The following is a 21725-nucleotide window of genomic DNA, read 5'->3' on the forward strand; positions in this document are numbered from 1 at the left end:
CTTCATTCCCTATCCCAAACCTCAACCCTGGTTAGGGATTCCTATTAATCCCCATCCCTACCCCACCAAAACAATGGGATCGGGAAGGTCGGGTACCTGATGGGGATGGAAAAAATTGCCATCCCTAATAATATTGGATAGTTGTCAATATATTTAGAAGTTTATATATGAATAGGGGATAGGGTATGAGTTGGGTCAAACCAAGGCCCGAACCCAAATCCATCCCAAGCTTTGATTGGTTTGGATTTTAGGCCCAAACCCGAAGCAAAGTTATAAACAAGCCAACAAACCAAGTGTCGGTTGAACCAGATTTAGGTAAAATGAACGGCTTGGATTGACCACGCGAGTGAACCAAAGTGCCCCCAAACCGTTGGATCAACAGTGAATAAAAGGGTAATGAGGTAAGCAAAATTGCTTTTTGGCACAATTTGGCAAAATGCGGAGTGGGGAGAGTGTCCCTTAAAATGACTCTTCTTATTCCTAGTCAATGTAGAGTCCAAAATTGTACCCCAAGACAAAAGAAATGAAACCACACAACCATGTCAGTTTATATAAACAAAATTTCCATTTATAAATAAAATTTAAATTATTAAAATAAAAGATTAAAAGGAGAGTAGGGAGCCCCCGCCGGTCTAGGCAATCTCGCCGGAGCCGAGGGGTGCGAACCTCTTAACCTTCACACCCCCCTCTCTCTCTCTCTCTCTCTCTCTCTCTCTCTCTCTCTCCCTCTCTCTCCTTTGTGTTTTTTTTTCTTGTAAGCGAGCGAGGCCCAAAAAGCCAAAGAGAGAGAGGAGGGTTCGCTCTCTTTCTCTCCGTTCCATCCAAACCCTAATATTCTCCTCTACTCCGAATCTGTTCTTCGTCTTTTTATGCAAATCTAGGGTTCTCGACCTTTCTGATAATCAAAATCGCATCTCTTTGGCTGGTTTCTTGCTCTAAAAGCCCTAACTTGGTCGCTGGTTACCTTTATTTTTGCTCGGGTGTTGTCATATTATGTTGAGAGGAGGGGATTGATACACTTTTCCATTCACAAAGTGTGCAGTCGAGCAGAGAAGAGGGGAGGACATGTATAGAGAACGAGGCGGCGGTGGATCGAAGTCGGAGATCGGGCCTATAGATCGTAAGCGGATCAATGATGCCCTAGACAAGGTTTTGGAGAAATCGTCACCTTCGACGTCTAAGGGTTTGAACGGCAAGGATAAGGATAGGTTATCTGTCCCGTCCACTTCCGCCGGCAAGGCACCGCCTGATCACAGGGACACTCGTTCTGTATCTCTTTCCAAGAACAAGTGCTCGGATGGTTAGTTTTCACTTCTTAGTTTCTTGATTTCTTTTTCTCTACATTTTTGTTGTTTTTCTGTTCAAGCTGGGGTATAATTGATAAATTTTCTGTTATTTTTTAACTATCAAGCTAACCAGTTTAGACACTAGCCCCTAGGGTTCTGGACTCTTATTTAGGTATATTTTGATTTTGGGAAATGCTACCGATATAATAATCTTGGTTCAGATAGGCTATACGGCATGTTTGGCATGCAAAGAGACCAATTCAAATTTATGTGATTAATTTTCAAGAATGAGCTACTCTACTAGAGCATATCTTGGATGCAGGTGTAGCTAATATACATAATTATTTAAGGCTCTTTCTGAATTGCAGCAACACGTTAGCATGTTACGTAAAAGGAAATGTGGTTCCACCACTTTCTATATTTTACAATTTGGCAAGAAAACAGAACCTTGCTGAATCTAAGCAGGCTTTAGCTCTACGTTATGCCGTTCATGTGGATTTTGGAATATATATTTGTATGGGTGGGGAGGGGGAGCATTTGAAACCTCTTGATTTTTTATGCACCATTTTTTTTTTGTTTTCCACTCATGACCTAAACATGTGTATATGACTCATTACTGTTTGACTGAGTTTCCACTTATGAGTGGACACCGACTTAGACAAGAATTATGCAATACAGGAAATGTGGCTTAAAGTATTGATACTTGCTAATATCACATACAGATCACTATTGGTTGAACTTGAGAGCTATAGGGATAGGAGGCCATCTAAATCTATGTGTGATATCTATAAATGCAGAAATTGAAGAGTAATGCTAGGTGGATCACCAGGTCCATTAGATAGATGAACATTTCCATCACAACAAACCAGAGGCCAATGCTGAGTTAGGGACCTTTTCCACCAGTTGCTTTATTGTATTTTTATTAATTATTAGTAAAATAAAAATGAAAAATAATATAATATTTTATTTTATGTTTTTTTCAGCAGATACTGTTGTTTTGTACTTTTCTCTGCTACTCTTTGAGCAGGGGTTTAGCTACTTCTTAATGTACTCTCTTTGATCATGTTATTGATAAAAAAATATTTAAGTTGCGCTTTTCAACTCAAAAAATATTTAAGTTAATAGACCACGTTTTGGTTAACATGTAGGAAGCTATTTTAATGCTTGTCCACTTGTAATATTTGAAATGTAGGAATAGATGAACCTTTCATGACAAAGTGCCACTGCTCCTGCTAATACTGTTACATAAAAAGAAAAGAAAGATTCCTATGCTTTGGGAATGTACCCCAAAGAAATTTATAGTATCTGGCCTTTTGTTTAGGCAAAACTAAGATGAACTCAGAAGGAGATTTGAGAAAGCTGTGATGATTTGTTTTGCATTGTTGGTAGCACCTTTAACTTATGTACAGAATCAAACTTGTGCCAGTGGTTTTCCTGATATTTGTATTATTTTAATAGAATGCACTTCTACTTGAGAAAAGGATAAATAATGATACAAAATTAATCTTGTCCTGATAGAGTTCTTAAAGGTGTTTTTCAGTTGTCCCCTCTTCTGGTAAGCTTGTAATGTGCGATTTCATCTTTCAGATGGTCAGGGGGAAGGTCCTATTTCATCATTTGTGATCTGAGGTTAACCTCAAAAAAGAATTCTTATTGTTTAACAAACTTCAGTTATGGATTTCCGATGATTCTGTATGGATGGCTTCTATTGCATAATATGATTTTTGCTGAAAGATCAATTCCTACGAGTTGCTAACTTTAAGCACATAGAACATGTTAGCTTGCCGGGGAAATGACTTTTGGTTACTTTTCTGCTGTATTTCTCCAGTTCTCTTTCGGTTGCTATAATTCACAAGATTCTCTCAATGTTGGTCATGTTCTTTTTGGTTTTATTTCATTCACTTAAGGTTGTAACCATGGAGGTTCTAAGTTTTTTTCCCCTCCCCCTCTCTCTCTGTCTTATGTCTGTCCCATATTTTTTTGATACTCACTACATATTGTTCATGGGGATATCACATTAGTTTGCTAGGTAGCAACTATGATTCTGGGTTATTTTTTGCACCCATGTAATGTCATTACTGTCCTTGATTGTTAACAACGTTATTGCTTGCATTAATTGCAGAGGAATCTGAAACAGATAGTGAAGAGTCTGATGTTAGCGGTTCTGATGGTGATGACACATCTTGGATTTCGTGGTTTTGCAATCTTCGTGGGAATGAATTTTTCTGCGAAGTTGATGATGAATACATCCAAGATGACTTCAACCTTTGTGGTTTAAGCAGCCAAGTTCCCTACTATGAATATGCACTTGATTTGATTTTGGATGTTGAATCCTCTCATGGTAAGCATTGTTCTTCCTGTTGGATGTGTTGCTAAAACTTGATTTTGTGATTTTATACAATTGATGCAATTATCCAGTTACCAGTTATATATAAAGTTCAAATTCCCTACTAAGACTATTCTCTTGATTTGATTTGGATGTTCAATCCTTTCATGGTAGGCATTACTCTTTTTGTGTGAAAGGCTTGCCACAAGTTAATTGTTATTGACATGCCTGTGATATGGATTGATGCAATTGCATGGTTACTTGTGCAATGCCTGTTCATTTTACTCCCAGGCATATATATGCTTTTTGGGAAAGCTGTTGCATTCATATTAATTTTATTTGCTCATCTGGTGGATCATTATTAACGTGAAGAAACTCCAAGAAGAGTCCCAGTGGACAGATGTAAAACCATGGAACTTTTTGTTTTCTGCATCTAAAGCTGTGTAGTTTGAATTATTTTAGAGAAATTGATAGGGCACATAAATGCTAGGATTCAATGCTCTTAACATCTTCTGTTTCCTTATTTATGGATTATGGTATTGAAATTGGGGTTTATTCATCCACTTTTTGGATATCATACATGTCAAGTTCTAGAAGTGGTGGTGATGGCATCCTTTTGGATCTAAAAGATCATGTTAAAGGATGGGATAAGGGGAGCACAGATAATAGTTTGGTAATGCCATTGGTTGTGGTTGAAAGGATTATATTAAGAAACATTTTCCATTCCCATGTTTTTTTTTTAACATATGGAATATGGGCACATCTTCCATCAAATATGTCCTTCCAGCTGAATTTGTGCCATTTGTATATGAGTGGTCAAGATTATTACTGTAGTTAATTGGCCAGATTCCAGGAATATTAGCAATAAACCTAAGCTTCATAATCAAGTTCATGCATAGTTTTTCTGATAAGAAACAATGACTTTCATTTATTAGATTAATAAAGAGTACAACTGTCACCACCCAAAGAATAGATGGAGAACCCTTAAAAATAAACAGTCTTACAAGAAAGACCAAAACAAAGCCTCCCTATTGACTCTTGGCTTAGCTAAATTGTCAACCATTCCATTCATCTAAACTGCACCCCAAGTTCCCTTACTAAGAACATAAGTTCTCTTAGAGGTTGTTTGAAGGACCACATTCCCAAGCTTTGTGTTTGCAGCCATCCTGTTACCAACTTGGAGTCTAGCTGTTGCAATCTCACATTGTTATGCCAGTTTGAGACCTTGGAATAGCCGAGTAGGGCCTTCACTTCTGCCTTCAAAGAATCTCCGACCCAATTGGGCCCAACACTCGGGCCTTTTCTCTTGCTTCCTCATTGAAGCACCCCCAATTCTTGAAGGATCTGGGTTATCCACAGAGCTTCCATCAAAGTTCAGTTTTACCCAAAAATGTAGAGGCGGCAATCAACTCTCTTGAACCATGGGAGATGAGGAAGAGGAACCAACTATAACACTCCAACCTTAATTAAGTCAACAGAAGAGAAGTCCTGGAAAAGATCCAAAGATTTCAGCCAATGTATGATCTTGATGGTAATGCTTTCAAACAAGTTCTTCCTTGGATTTTTCTTGCCCTAGGAAGGTCATGTTATTTCTTTCTTCTCAAACCATTAACAATCATAGGATAACTGCTCTTGTTGTTCAACACATGGCTTTTTTCTTTTTTTTTTTTCAGTAACAGAAACTTTATTAATTATGTGAAGATTTGTGAAGCTTTAGATACGAAAGGGGGTGATAAAATGTCTTAGCTGGTTGATAAAATTTAGTTGGTTGACAAGGAATATGTTGGTCACTGTACAGTGGGTGGGGAGATCAGCAAGTACCTTGTCAGATGTGTTAGCTAAGCAAGGGGTAAATAGGGAAGAATTATTTTGGGCTCAGTTGTGATTCTTGTTTTTCTTTCCTAGTTTATTTGTAAGTTTCAAGGAGGGGCTGCAGCTCGCGCCTCTCATTGGGATGATGTATGAACTCACTCTAATTTGCTTCTGAATCAATAAACTTATTATTATTCATAAAAAAAAAGACAAAATGTCTTGGCTCGCCCTTCAACAAAATACAATGAAGGGAAATTAAAAAGATAGACTCCCTATTCACCCCATGCTTGGCCAACCCATATGCAAATGAGTTAGCAGTCCTCTTCACCCAACTGATTGTATCTCAATGTCCCTACACAGCCATAAGATATTTTTCTTTTCATTGTTATAGCTCCACAAACCACTGTCCTCTTTCTTCAACTGACTAATCACCACCTTTGAATCACCTTTTAGGATCAAATGACTGATATTTAGTTCCCTTGCTCTTTGAATTCCTTCTAGAGCTGCAAGGATCTCAGCCCTAAGAGAGTCTTCTTCTCCAATAGGGTTTGAGAGCAAAGCAATAACAATCCCTTTCTCATTCTTGAATACTCCCCCAATCCTAGAGGGCCTTGGATTCCTTAAACTACTGCCATCAAAATTCAATTTTATAAATCCAGAAGGAGGAGGGGACCAATAGGGACTAAGAGTCTTCTTACATTGAGCAGAGGTAGATATATCTTTCCAGTTTCTTAACAAAAGCCAGCCACAGGAAAGTCTGAAAACAATTCCATAGATTTTACCCAGTGGGCAACCCTTAAAAAGTATTAGGTCTAATATGTCTTCCAGAGTTCTTTCCTTATCAGAAAAAATTCGTGAATTTCTTTCTTCCACATGGACCAACACACAACTGCCCTAATACTCCACATAATCTTCCCTCGCTTCTTACGCCATCTGAAAAACAAAGGAGAGAACAAACTCTGGACACTCTCGGGAGGATTCCAATAACAATCAAAGTGGGAAAGTGCCCACTCCCATACAGTTTTAGTAACCTTACAAGAGACCATAAGATGGTAGCTGGATTCCCCATCAGCTTTACAAAGAGAACATCTATTTGGAAGTAAACAATAATTGGGTCTCTTTTTCTGAAGTAAATCATTTGTGTTTATTCTTTCCAGGAAAAATTCCCAACAAAAAATACCAACCCGAGGAGTAATGGGCTTGCTCCAAATTTCCTTAACCGGAAAGGACAACCCAAGAGGAACAGAAGACTAAGTTAAGGTTTCAAAAAATGAAGCATAAGAGAAGGTACCTAAGGTGGAAGGGGTAAAAAATCTGGTGTCTTATTAGGATCTAGGAAAACATTCTCAAAGATGGCTAACAAAGGTAAAATGCTGTCCAAACCTGTATCCCTAATTGCCCTTCGCAGGCCAATTTTCCACCCAAAACCAGAAGTGGAGTTTGAAGGACCTAAGAAAGAAGAGATAGGTTCATTTTTCAAGTTTAATAGAGCATACAAGGAGGGAAATTGGTCCTTCAGAGGTGAAACCCCTACCCAAAGTTGTTCATCAGAATTTTATTCGATTACCAGAGTTTAAGACCGTACTTGATCCAAGGGGAGAAAGTGGAAGTAGATTGTGAATGGTTTTCCAAGTAGAAGCAGCTGTAGCCCTTGCCACAATTCCAGGATTTCAGCCATTGTCTTCCAGCCCATGTATGCTAGCCACGATCTTTGTCCATAATTTTTCTCTTTCCATTGTAAAGCTCCACAACCGTTTCCCAGCAAATCCATATTCCTTTTCTTGATGTTTCCAATCCCAAGGTCTCCTAGTTTTTTACATCTAATTACCACTTCCCAACCCACCTTATGATCTCTCTTCTCCTCTTTAGTCTTCCACAAAAATTCCTCATTAATTTTTCCAATAAGTTAGAAACCTTAGTGGGGATCTTAAACACCAGATAGTAAACGGGTAGGTTAGCTAGGGTAGACCTAATTAAAGTGACTCTCTCCCCTAAGGAAAGATAATTTCTCTTTCCACTACCGGATTCCAAAAGCTTACATTCTTAGGATTATCTCCTAAAGGGGGGCCCAATTACGTCAAAGGCCAATCCGAGATTGCACAACCTAACACACCTGCATATTCCCTTAACTCCCTCTCCTCCACATTGACTCCCACCACACAACTTTTATCAAAGTTCACCTTGAAGTTAGACATATGCTCAAAGAGTTGTATTGCCAATTTTAAATTTTGGATCCAATTTATGTCCCCACCTTCACAAAACAAAATTGTATCATCTGCAAATTGTAGATGTGTCAGTGGTACCTCCTCCCTTCCTACTCGCCACCCTTTTATCAAATTCCTCGAATATGCTCTATGGATCAATCTCCCAAGTACATTAGCAATCAGGGTAAATAGAAAGGGGGAGAGTGGGTCTCCTTGTCTTATACCTCTCAAAGTAGGAAAGAAGCCAACCATAGTTCCATTCACCAAGATAGAATAGTGACAAGTCCTAATACAACCCCATATACATTTACACCACCTTTCTCCGAAGCCAAAGCTTATCAACACCTCCAATAAGAAAGACCAATCAACTAGGTCATAAGCCTTCTCCAAATCCAATTTGCATACCACTCCCTTCTTCTTAGATTTCCTAATGCTCTCCAAATTCTCATTTGCAATGAGGATTTGATCAGTGATTTGTCTTCCCTCCACAAAAGCTCATTGGTTGGGTGCAATAATAGTGGGAATGACATTCTTTATTTTGAGAGACAACACTTTTGCAATTATTTTATACAAGCTATTCACCAAATTGATAGGTCTAAAATCCTTTGGTTGTGATGGCTCTTTCTTCTTTGGGACCAAAGCAATGAAAGTTGAGTTCAAGTCCTGATTAATTATTTCCCTTCTGTGAAACTCCTCAAAGATTGACCTAAGATCATTCTCCACTATATCTCAACAATCCTGATAAAATGCCATTGTGAAGCCATCTGGGCCTGGAGCTTTTGTCCTATCTATTGAGAATGTTGCTTCCTTTATCTCCTCCAGATCAAAACTCTTTTCTAACCACACCTCTCATATGCTCTTTGCACTTAGAGTCGGCCATTTCAATACCTCCAACCACACCTCTCATTCAAAAGCCTTGTAAATATAGATTTGAAATGATTTACTAAGGCCTCTGCCATTCCTACCGGGTGGGACAAAATTGCTTCTTCTACTTCCAATTTTGATATGAATTTTTTTTTTCTCCTCCCATTTGCCATTGAATGGAAAAATCTAATATTTCTGCCTCCAACTTATTTCCTCCTTAAACTAGAATATCCTCTATCCGCCTTCTTAGATCTCATCTCATATTCCTGTCTTCCTCTCCAAAGGATCCTCTTTCTTCCTTCATATCCAATTCCTCAATCTGCTCCAGTACTACTTGTTTTCTTTCCTCTATTCTTCCAACCTCCGACCTATTCCACTCCTTTATTTGTGATTTTAGGAATTGAAGTTTCTCGTGGAAACTCATTCCCTTCCATTCTACTACTAGATTAGACTGCTCTCACCACTATCTAATATTCTTAATGAATCCCGGATGGGTCAACCACATATTTTCAAACCTGAATGGGGTAGGGCCATCACCTCTCATTTCCTCCTTACACATCACTATAGGCCAATGGTCTGAAGTAAGTCTTGGAAGTGCCCTAGATGTTAGATTACCCCAATGTTCCTCCCAGTTTGTTGAGAACAAAAACTTGTCTAGCTTAGAGCATATTGGCCTAGATTGAAGGTTGGACCATGTGAAGTTATTATTTAGGAGTGGAAGCTCAAATGTATCCACAAATTGGTTGAATTTCCACATACTTGTTGTCACTCTTTGTCTGTGGTTGTTGGTTTCCTTTGTAAATCACTACATAAAAATCCCCTCTCATACACCATGGTCCTTCATAGAGGCCCCTAATATCATTCAATTCTTCCCATAATTTCTTCCTCTGACTATAGTCATTGGGGCCATATACATTTGTAAGTACCCATTCATACCCATCTTCCACCTGTTTGAATTTCACGGAAACAGAATGATCACCTATTAACTCCTCCACGCTGATTAGTATATCTTCTTTCTACAATGTTACAATCCCACCTGAGGATCCCCATGAAGGAGCAACCCTCCACTTTATCCCCTAGATCTCTACACACTCCTTGCCCATCTGCAATCAAAATCCATTCTTTTGGACTCCTGAATCATTACCACATCCAGGTTAAACTTCTTAATCACCTCTTTAATTGTTGCTCTCTTTCTAACACTACCCAATCCCCTCACATTGCAATTTAGGATTCTCATTTTTACTTCTTAAGTTCAACCCTAACTCCTCCAAAATCTATTTAAACCCTTTCCTCCTATCCCCTTTCACCTCAAACTTCTTGTCCCCCTCAATATCTCATTTCAATCTCTCAACTTCACTCAACTTTCTTTTCTTGATCTTGCTATCCTCTTTTTTTTTTTTTTTTTTGTAGATAAACTTTTAAATCAATCGGATTCTTCATTTTGCACCCCAGCTTTTCCACAAATTCTGCAACTGACTCTTCCCTACTCGTTTCCTCTTTCTCTATTGTTCCGCTCTTCTCACTCCTAGGAATCTTCTCATTACTTTCCTCATTTCCTCCACCACTAACCCTTTCTGCCCCCTCCGTAATCCCCTTCTGCAGTTCCTTCCTCTCCACTTCACCCATTAATATCTCAATGATTTCCCAAATCTTTGTCTCCCTGCATGTTTTCTCCACCACTTCCTCCCCTTCCTTATCCCCTTGTAGTCTCACTGTGGTTTTCTGTCCATGGGCCTCCGACTCTTGGTTGAGAAGGGAATCTGGAACAAGGGACACAGAACACTCATCAGTAGCAAAAACTGAATTGACAGAGTTGACAGATTTACCTGAGGTAAACTGAGGGTTGTGAGGAGTATGCAATTGAGGATAATTGGTTGTTACTCCTTGTTCTGAGAATTTGGAGCTCTCTGTCTCCTCAGTTTGGAGGAAATTATTCCCCGTCACTTGGTTTACACAAAGACCTCTTCTTGTACCCAATTGTTTACCTCTCTGTGATGTACTCTTGTTCAGTTTTGAGTAAAGTCGAGCTATCTCCTTTGCAGACTCTTGCAAAGCACTAGAACTTGGGAGGGGCTCGTCCAGTTTTGGGCTATGGACTGCTCTGTTACAGGTATTTGTTTCGTTCACCCACACTTCCCCTTTCTCCATTGTTCCCCCAACGTATCCCCAAGGAACATGTGTTCCAGATTTAAAATCCCCTTGTTTTGGTCTTCATAAAGTTCATCTTCCGAGCTGCCTAAACTCCCACACTCTTCTGATTTCTCATCACAATCATTCTCTGAACTGCAACTTATCCACCCTTGGTCGTCCTCTTCCCTCTCTTCTATTCTGTTTCTCATGTAGCGTGGGTTTTGGGTGATAAAAAACATGGCAGTTTTGCTCGTCACCAGCCGGTTGACTTACCCAGCTTAGAGATCGTTTTTCCCCTGTCGTTCGCCTCTTCTGAAGCTCCATCTGTTTGGCCAAACCAGACTTAGACGATGATAGATGAAAACTCTCATCTATCATCCTTTCCTTTTCCCGCCCCACGTGATGACTTAAGTTGTCACATGGGCCTCTAATATTGCCATAGGGTTCCCCTATTGGCTCACCCATCTTTCCAGCCGGCTCGGTCTTTGTTACTACTGGTTCAAATAATGCTTTCTTATTGAGACCTGCCCGAACCTTTCCCCTTCTGTCCACGTCAACATAGGAAGGGCCACCACCATAACTCGTTCCTGCTTCAAATAAATTTGAATTAATAGCCTTAATTGAAAGGCTTCGAGACCTAGGACTCCCCTGTGACAGTTCCCCTTCCTCTTTCACTCTCGCACGCGCATCAGACTTCCCCGCCAGTCCCTGAGAGCCATGTGTACTCCATCCTGCAATCTCCTCTCTGTCTCCTACCTCTGTTCGTCTTCCCCAGAGCGATGTCTCAGCTTTTGAGGTCAACCAGACTCTGTACCATGTGCCTTCTGAATGCACTTCAAATGAGTGGGGCAAATTTTCTGGTTTTACCCCTGTAACCTTGAGTTCTACAACACGCAGGCTTCTCATGTTAACCTCCAACAGAACACCACCCAGAGCTCTGGCGATTTTCCTTAGAGTTGGTTCGTTCCAGAGATTGAAGGGTAGCCCTAGAAGTTTGATCAAGAAACTACCGTCTTTTGGCTCTACTTCATTGCACACTGGAACCCAGTTCTGTATCTGTATCAGTCTTCCTTCTATTTGGGCTGTGCTAAAGTTCAGTTTCTTGTCGCCAATTTCTAAAATGGCTTTCTTCTCAGCAAAGGGTAATAAAACCGCATCTCCTTCTAGGCCCAGTCTCTCTGCAACTGCATCTAGAACCTTCGTCCAGTCCTTTATCTCCCTATCTGCCCTTAAGACCATCTTGGTCTCCCACTTACCTCTCCCTTCTTCAAGTGCTATTCTCTGGTGTTCAGTTGAACCAGCTACTAATATTCCAGGACTTTGCTCCTTGTAAAGCTCTGGGGCACAAAGATTTGTTGGGTTACTTCCTACTGGCCTGCTATCAGGTTCTTCTTCTGCAACTTTCCTCTCAAGCTCCATGAGAAACGCCAAGATTAAGAACAAAGGAAACCCATCCTTGCCCCTTCTGTTCTTCCGGTATACAGATAACTTGCCTTTTGTTAATTCCAAAGTGTTATGTTACCATGATAAGCCATCCTCTTTCATTCCTTCTTAGTACTGATTCAAATCTTTTTCCCCAACAGACCACTGAGTTTCTCCATCCTTCTTCTCAGATGGTGTTAACAGTTCCATCAACAAATCCTTTCAACCAATAGCATTCTTCCTCTGGTAGAAAAATTGTCGCCCTGCTACCTTCTCTGATTTTCAGGTAAACCTTCTCCTTTGTCCTTCCCTGCTTGAATAGGAAGTTTTTTGCTTCAATGATCATCTCCAATCGCCACTTCCCCGTCAGCCTGAAGTTTCTCTCCTCTCCCATTCTCTTAACTCACATGCAGGAGAATCATGACATGAACAAAGGACAGAGGGTTATATGGGAGGGAATATTACAATATTTGAATTTATCACCACATAATCATATCCAAGGATGTGGCTAGACACCACCGACACAGACACCATGCAAATTACAGGAAATGTGGGATGTAGCCTTGACTCTACCCCTCTTCTTTGTTTATTGGAAAGAAACTAGAGTAAAAAAAGGTTCACCACATATGAGGGATGATTCCACCTGAAACCAAAGAGAGAGGAGAATCATTCCCAAGTATAAGAAACAAAAAGGACAAGAGATTAATAGATGAGTCACTGTTTTACCACTTCTTAAGCCAAGGCTACAGACATGTGGGGAAAGGCACCAATTTGGCCTTTTAATTTGAAGCATGCCTATAGTATTGGTCTTTTGGAGAACCACTTTCCAGCATTAAGCCTTAGTCTTTGGTGGAACAGGAGTACACCACATTTCTTTAGCAGGAAAACAAACAGACACATTAGTAGGCTGAGGTAAGGCATTGAAAGACAAAGAGCAAGAGAAGAAACCTGAGGAAGGTTCTGACCAAATTCTATTATCTGGGCAAGTATGATCTAAGAAAACTGAATTTAACAAAGAGAACAACTCATCTACAAAGCTCACTTCTGAGCCCCTCAACCCTATCCTCAGGTCCAGATCCAAAGTATTGTCAGACACATCCTCAAAGCTCACTAGATGGTCCTTTTGTGAGTCTCCTGGTCCCAAAGAAAACCTCTCATATGTTCATGCATAGTTGTCAGTGTATAGGTGATTCTAGGCAAAAATTTAGGTTTTGCTAGACAATAGAGTTTGAAAAATAAAAATATTCTGTCCCAATTATTAATTGGGATAATCAGGTATGGCCCAATTAGACCCTATGATTACTGAGATATATAATTATCTATGCTAACAACAACTTATTTGATAAAAGAGGAAGAAGTATGCAGAGGTGTGCAAGAGCAGCTTTGATCTGGACAGTTTGGGAAGAAAGGAATACCAGATTATTCTTAGAGAATGAAAGGAGCAGCCAGGTCTTGAAGGGATGCATCATCATGAATAGGGCAATACACTGGTTAAAGTCTATGGAACTGTTTCAGCCCTTCTCCTTTAATGATCCATGGAGGAACTGGACAGCAGTAGCAAGCTGCTCATCCATAAAGGACAGGGTTTCTGCAAACCGGGCCCCTCCTCTACAAGGTTTTCTAAACTGAAATTTGATGGGAGCATCAAGGGCAACCCAGGGCCCTCTGGGTTGGGAGGAGTTTTGAGAAATGAGGCTGGGGAGGTCATCCTTCTCTACTCTGGACCATTGGGAGTTGGGAATTCTGTTAGAGCAGAATTGCTAGCTGCCATACAAGGAGTCCTTCTTGCTAAAGAATTGGGTGTGGTGCAGTTGCTAATTGAAGAGGACTCTAAAATAGTAGTGAGGTGGCTAAATAATTAAGAGGTTGCATGGATTTACAAGAACAAGCTAAAGAAGTTTAAATGGCTGACAAGAAATGTCTGTTACAATACAGTGGGCAGGAAGATCAGCAAACGCCGTCGCTGATATTTTGGCGAAACAAGGGACAAATAGGGAAACACTGTTCTGGGCTAAACTGTAATCTTGTACTCCTTGTTTTAGTTTTTATAGTTTTGTATTTGGGTTTCATGTGTGGAGAGGCGGTATCTCATGCCTCCCCAAGGGTCTGTATTTTCCTCTTGATCTTAATGAAATGTGATTTGATTTAAAAAAAAAACAACTTATTTGATAATACAACCTTAATATAAATGGCAGTAAAATAGTAAATTGTTTATACGTTAATAAATCAAGTATTTTTAACCAAAAATATCTTATATATTGTCTATCAAATTGTTTGGGGCTATGGGCATTTATGAGTTTGGGACTGGTTCTACTCTGACATGGACCATAGACACCTGTTGGCAGCCTTAATAACAAGAATTTAATAGAGCAATTGCATGTCAAAAAATAAGGTACACCCCTAAAATGACACGTAAGTAACACACACAGCCTTTGTGATATTAAGATGTATCAGCAAACTAATAGGATGCACCATAGAAATAAAATTTATACAATATATTATGGAAAGGAGATGATCATGTGGCTCTCCCTATGATTTTAAATAAATGTCCCCTCTTTTCTTTTTTTTTTGTTTTCCTTTTTTTCTAGCACATAATTAATCACTACAGACCCAAGGCTATTGGTTATATCTTTTACAGTGGGAATCTGGGGAAATGTATGAAATAAGGCATTCACTGCAAAGTAGATGGTATCTTTTATTAAAGGAGAAAATGTTCTTGGTCTCCATGATGGTAGACACCCTTCAACACAAGCTAGGGGATCATTGTCCATTAACTTGCCATACATGCCTTGTTCAGGGTATTGGGCACTGTCTCGTCTAAAAGATCACTGAAATCATCTTGGTGAAAGGATATGAACTTCGTTTTCTTATATGTTCATTAATTTTAGTAGCTTTATTGAGATTTTTACTGATGTAGAAATGATTAAATTGATAATTTTTTTTTGGGTCAGAGGTCATTGAAATGAATAGATTGGAACCATTAAAATCACACAGTTATGATCATCTTGTTCACTAATCTTTTTCTCAGTTAACTTTTTACTGGAATCCATTCAATAGTGGTTTTGACCTCTTAAAATATGAGCCATGATCATGCCCCAGGTCAGCTGTACGCATATTTTTCTCATAGTGAAATGAAAATAAATTCTATTGAAAAATTAAGCCTGTACAGATATGGATTGGGTGATGAATTGACACAATATGGTCAATTCATCGTGTCAGAGCCTTGATGTTTGACATCAGTATGGTCATCTGTCTCTGTGTGAATAATCCTTTTTACTTAGTTGTTAAGGTGATGCCTAGGTGGCAAGGTGCCCATGGAGGGTTCACCTCGCTTAAGCACATCTAGCTATAATAATAAAATAGACACTATTAAACTAAATTATTCATTTCGTTGGTTTATATTACTAGCTTCTTATTGTTTTTTCTGTTGGGTTCAATCAACACACATTTTGGTGTATGCTATTGAATCCTTGAAGGCTTCAAGAGTTAAACCCTAAACTGATAAGCAAGGAAGAACTTAAAATTTTGCCCATTCAACACATTCTTCTGATGAATATGTTCATTTGACTAGTAATTATCTATAGTTTTCTTCAAAAAAAGTTACAGATGGTCACTAGTCAAAGATGGTTGCTGGTTCCTAGTTGCTATGGAACCTAGGAAATTGCACTTGGATTCATGATTTTATCTGGAAAAACCCATCACCTAGGCGGCATCTAGGCCTTCACCTAGGCAACAAGGTATCCCCCTCTTGCCTAGCCTTGCCTTGGTGCCTGGGAAACTATGCCTCCTATATTTTGTGTTTGTGTACATGGGGTCCACCCTTTACTTTTGACTCCTACATGTCTGCACTTAATTCAATTTGCCTCTCTATGATACAGGTTAGTAGAATGGTAGTCACTCATGGCAGGGCCACCCATATGCATTGGAATGTTTGAGACTTGTAGTGGGTAGTGAAGTTCTTTCTTCACTATCTAGACGTATTATTATGTGATAAATATATACTTCTATAATCGATTTTAGGGTGAAGTAGACTATGAAATGATCTAGTTGGAAACAACCTTGTAAAGAGATTAGTTAATAATTTGGGATAATGACAACTTTAAAGCTATTTTCCAAGTTTACATGCTTGAAGAGAATCAGATTTGCTGACAGATTGAACCAGCATATTTATGTTTATTTTTATTGTGTTCTATGGGTCTGTTATTGCTGGTTTTATCTGATTAATTATTGGCTGTTAGTGGGTTTTGGGACAAGGCTTAGTAAACGGTTAATTGTTAAATGAATCTGAAATTCCTATCCTTTGCTAAAGTGGGCCACCAAAATTTTTAGTAGTTTCATGTCTAGGAGTTTTTCAGAATGATTGGCTATGGTTTTTGTTGTATGTACATGAGGCTTACTTGTTCTGTGCAAGTAGTATTTTTTTTTTCTGGTTTTATTCCATTTGCGAAGAGGCTTTTGTTGACACAGCCAACATCAACTTAATTTCCTCTTTTCTTGACAGCTTTTTTTGGGGATTCCTGTTCTTATTTAAAAATTTTTAATATTTTTTTTGTTATATGTGCACTGTTTTAATTCTCTTCTGGCTATTATTTGTTAATGACCGGTTTCTTTTCATGGGCACAGGTGATATGTTTACTGAGGAACAGAATGAATTAGTTGAATCAGCTGCCGAGATGCTTTATGGGCTGATTCATGTCAGATATATATTAACCAGCAAAGGAATGAATGCAATGGTGAGATCTTGCCATAAAACATTTCTGCTTCTCTTTCTATCCATAGATGTGTAGTTTTTGTCTTTGGCTAAGATTTGAAATTTTTTCTCTTTACAGTTGGAGAAATACAAGAACTATGATTTTGGGAGATGCCCTAGGGTTTACTGTTGTGGGCAGCCCTGCCTTCCGGTTGGCCAATCGGACATTCCTCGGTCAAGCACTGTGAAAATCTACTGTCCAAAGTGTGAAGATATTTACTATCCAAGATCGAAGTACCAAGGCAGTATCCTTATTAATAAGCTCTAACTGCGTGCATTCTCCATCAACATCTTTATGATGTCTCATTAACTCTAATTTGTAATCCTTGTTGCCTTGCATTCATTTGTTGATTAAGATTGTTTGTTTTTTAGTTTCATTATTTGGTATCCCATGTATATCCATGTGTGTATGTACGTACATGTGACAAATGTTCCTTAGGAATGAAAACAGAGATGATGTATCTGATCATGAGAAAGAAAAAAAGAAAGAGAATATGAGAAACAGTGCCATATCTATTCTCTATGGGGCCCACAATGATCCTAGGGTCCAACTGGCCTAGGCAAGACAAGTTGGCAAACCTCTAGTGGAGGTCCTAACAAAGAGATTGGGATATTGGTAGGGTCAGTATAGGTTGTATTTGTCTCATGTTGTGCTTTGTCATGGTTTTGTTTAAAAAAAAAAGGGTCTACTTTTTTTGTAGTAACAAACTTGTGGTTTTGAACCACAAAACCATATGAGATTGTTCTATCAACCTTTTTGGTTCAGACTGATGAAGTTTTATTTAGTTTTGGAAAAAGAATTGTTTACAAGTAGTGCCAAAACCCCTTGTGAGAACCTTAGGTCGGATTCAGCCACCTAAGCCCCTTGATTTATTTATCCTACACATTTCCCTAATACAACGGCCTTCTTTGCACTCCTTGTTTAGGCAAAGCATCGGGTAAACAATTGGAAGATCTATGGGTCCAATTAATGCGTGTTTTGTTTTGTTGATAATTGTCCAATTAATGCTTGTTCTCATCTGTGCTGCTAAACATCTTGCTTCTTTCAAAAAATGTCTATACAATGAAAAACCTGGACTATCGTTTTCATTTCTGAATTGTCCGATGACCAGCTTAGAATCTCCTTCTACCATCGTTCCTGTAATTGAGAGAATGATCTAATCTGAGTCTATGTAGTAAGGCTAAAAGTTCTGCCTTAGTGGAATCACCATAACCAGCCGGTTCTGAGGAGTCAAGATTTGTTTCCTGGATTTCATATGATGCATCCATCAAAGTTTGGCTTAAGAAAATTAGGGGGAGGAAAACAATCAATAAAGCCAGCCTTCCTTGCCAAAGATGAATCTACAATACCTTACCATCTCTAATAGTATCATCTGTGGAGACAGAAACAAACAATTGATTTTACCTACTGAGCTATTTTTACTAATATGTTCTCAATTACAGCCCCTCTTATTTCCTCATTTTTCTTGAATATCCTTGCTTTCATCTTCCCATATATTCCAAAATGCTGCTGCCTTTGTGCATTTCCTAAGAATCCTCCCTCTCTGATTGGGGGTGAGGAGAAGCCTGTAATAGGCTACTGAAATCTACTAGATGATCCCACCTGCAACCAAATTGAGGAAAGAGCTTGCAAATACTAGAAGCAAAAGAATGTGAAATTAGAAGCTGGGTAATAGTCTCGTAGATTGATTTGCAAAATAAGAATATGTACTAGGTTATAAGCACCAATTTGGTCTTCTGTTTTGCAATACCTCATCAATATTTATCTTCATGTGATAAACCTCCCAAGAAAATTTCCTGGTTTTATGGTGGAACTGAAAAGGAAATAGCTTTCTTTGGAAAATCTGATGGGGAATGGAATTAACTCTGAGAAATGATACACATAAACAGGCCATAAGGGTCAGTGAGGCCAAATCCTAACATCTGATTTGGTATGGTCATGATACCTTCAAGAAGAGAAACCAAATCCATAGTAGCAAGAGTTTCAGACTCCCAAAGGCTCCTCCTTGGAACAAGGTCCTAAGTTAACATAGAATTAAAGAATGAGAGACACTGAGAAACTAATTTCTTTTTATACAAATATTGGGAACAAGGGGAAGGGAATATGTCTTTAAGAGGCACATCTTCCCACCAGAGGTCTTCCCAAAAATTTAATTTCATCATCCATGCCTTATCCCAACTATATGGAGGTTGGCAACATGAATCCCAATTTGGCAATCCATTCTATTAACTGTTAAACTATTAGTTGTTAAATCATTTCTTACTAGAAGAATGATTCTAAGGAAAACCAACCCTCATGAACACCCCATTAATTTTGTTGATTTTTTGGATCTGGAGGGGCATTTCTATGATTTTCAATAGATTTTTCAAGCATTAATTTTGGGGAATTTTGTGGATCTAGAAGAGGCATTTCTATAATTTTGTTGTTTTTTTTTGGATCTGGAGTGGAGGGACATTAATTTTGTTTTTTTTTTTTTGGATCTGGAGTGGAGGGGCATTTCTATAGTTTCTATAATTGGTGGCATTGTTGTGCACTGGGCTGCCCTTTTTTCATATCTATCGAGAACTTTAGATTTTGGTTTTTCTAGTAGGTATGAATCAGTTGAGGTGTACGTGTTTGTAGGCTGTTTATAATATAATTTTGAGTTGATGATGTGTTTGTAGAGGTCCATAGTTTTTTGGTACCATATGTTGGAATCAGTGTTTAAGAAGCAAATGAGGGTTGGCTCTAAGGTTAATAATACCTACAGGCTCAACGTTGAGGCTCATGAATTTGTAGGCAGTTCCAGTGTTCTCATTGATCTTGACATGATTAGCTAATTGTGTTTGACCTGTTGGTTCTCTTTTTTGAACTGCTCAAAAATAACATCTGATAAATGGTTTGAACTTAGAATAATGAATCACCAAGGAAAATGCATTCTCTTCTGCTGCTTTGTATTGTCCAATTCATTCATCTTGATAACCATTAAATATGCAAGTGGGTGGCATGCATGCATGGCTAAGGAAACCTTTCCTAGGCAGCTGCCATAGTCTGACCATCTAAAAAATGGGCTTTTGAATTAGGTATACTCATCGCATATACGAATGCATTGATGTTAGATTTGCTGGTAGTTACTGCAGTACATGCTGTGCTTGAAGATAGTTTAATAAAGCATATGCTTGGATCGAATTAACCATGTCTCAGTTCCTTTTATGTGTTGTTTGATGTTGCTTTGCTCGAAGTTTCCTTTACTATTCCTAGACATTGATGGAGCTTACTTCGGAACTACATTTCCTCACCTTTTTCTGATGACTTATGGACATCTCAAGCCACAGAAGGCACCACAAAACTATGTTCCGCGAATATTTGGCTTCAAGATTCATAAACCATGATGCTGGAGTTGCTGGCTGCAATTAGATCAGAATCGTGAAGTTTAAACATCCAAAAATCTCTTCATGCTGCTGCTGTTGGGGGAGAAATGGCTTTTGAGAGAGCAAGGTAGGGTTCGAAAGCCTCCAAAAATATTGCAACTGGTTTCATCTCTTTTTACATTAAAGGAAAATGTTTAAAAGCAACTTGACCTACCCAGCGATCTATTATTCCTTTCAATTTTAGCCATGTATTCACAAATCATTTGTAATCTTTCTTCTTTCTTTTGTTCCCTTGGTTGAGAAGTGTTCGAGATGCCTTCCAGTGAGGGTTTCCGTGGTCTTGATTTCACTCTTTTTTTGGGTGTTTTATTTACCCTTACCCCCCCTTCCCCCTTCAAGATCATTGGTCCCTCAGGTAACCATCTAAATTCGAGGGATAGCATTTTCTTTCCTGTTTTCTCTAATGCTGGTTTCGTTTCCTCATTTTTCTTTACTAGATCTTCTTTAATTAATGCTTATGCTTTCATGAAATTTCTTGAGTCAAAAGTAGTCAACCAATTTGGATGCAAGACATCGGTTCAGAGCATTAATTCACGAAGATAAGAGGAGATTATATCGAAAGTTGAGATGTAGAGGCGGTCACTGTTTGCACATTCTTGAGTAATTCTGAGTTTGTGAAATTCATTTGGGATGATGATTTTCTTCTTTTTTTTTTATTCAATTGTTTTTAAGGTTCATCATATTTAGACGATTGCTATGCTCTATGTTGGTAATAGGGTTAGAAAACGTCAGATTGGCAATGCTTTACGTTTGCATTCTCCACTCCGATCCATGTAATCTCGGTGCTCTCTTGTTTTGGGTCTTTTCTCAAGCAGGTCGATGCCAAAATTTCAAATGCTTTATTTCTTCCATGTATTAGAATGGATTATTGCCCAAGCTGTTATTATTTAGTTGCCTCTTTTTTGTTCCTTCGAAGGCGAACTGTTCCCCACCGAATAGTCATACAATTTGATGCTGGACTAGATAGGCTTCTAGATAAGGTTCAAAGTATCGACATGTATGGGCCTGTATTGGCTAATACGTATCATTCCGGCACCCCACCGATATGTCCCTACAGTGGGTGTATTGGTGGTCTGACTGGTTCAGGGTGTGGTGAAGACCTAAACCGGATTCCTTGAACCAGTTGGCGAAAAAAAAAAACCATAAAAAAGAGTATCGATTCTCCTGATATGCCTATACCGGCGTATTGAGCGTATTGATATTTTGAACCTTGCTTCTAGATAAGTATTTCAATTTGATGTAATATAAAGTTGTAAAGTAATCCTTTAGCCGGTGAAAACATTATTGTGTATTGTCGCAACTCGGAATTGATAGAGGCTTCAGAAGCCCAGCGCGCTTAGTCACATTGTTGTTAAAAAATTAAAACTAGCGGAGGGGTTATTGTATAGGAAAAAATTTGTGAAACTTTTTAATTAAAAGTTTATTGAGAAAAAGATCAATTTAAAATAATAAAAATTTAGAGATAATAATATATTTAATTTAATAAAATAAAGCAATAGATAAATAATCACTGCCGTTGG

General features: G+C 38.7%; 1 protein-coding gene across 1 annotated transcript; it reads left to right on the forward strand.

Moving 5' to 3' along the window:
• The first annotated feature begins 511 nt into the window (after nucleotides 1-511).
• Nucleotides 512-20676, forward strand: LOC148880627 (casein kinase II subunit beta-1-like). Its single transcript, XM_088962596.1, has 5 exons — nucleotides 512-1300; nucleotides 3409-3627; nucleotides 16668-16777; nucleotides 16874-17039; nucleotides 20036-20676. Exons 1-5 carry the CDS (start codon nucleotides 1066-1068, stop codon nucleotides 20164-20166), a joined length of 861 nt encoding a protein of 286 aa, XP_088818722.1. The 5' UTR covers nucleotides 512-1065; the 3' UTR covers nucleotides 20167-20676.
• Nucleotides 20677-21725: the final 1049 nt, after the last annotated feature.

This window comes from Nelumbo lutea, chromosome 1, assembly GCF_056320005.1.
Source record: "Nelumbo lutea isolate HS-2025 chromosome 1, American lotus-T2T, whole genome shotgun sequence".
In the NCBI taxonomy this organism is placed as follows: domain Eukaryota; kingdom Viridiplantae; phylum Streptophyta; class Magnoliopsida; order Proteales; family Nelumbonaceae; genus Nelumbo; species Nelumbo lutea.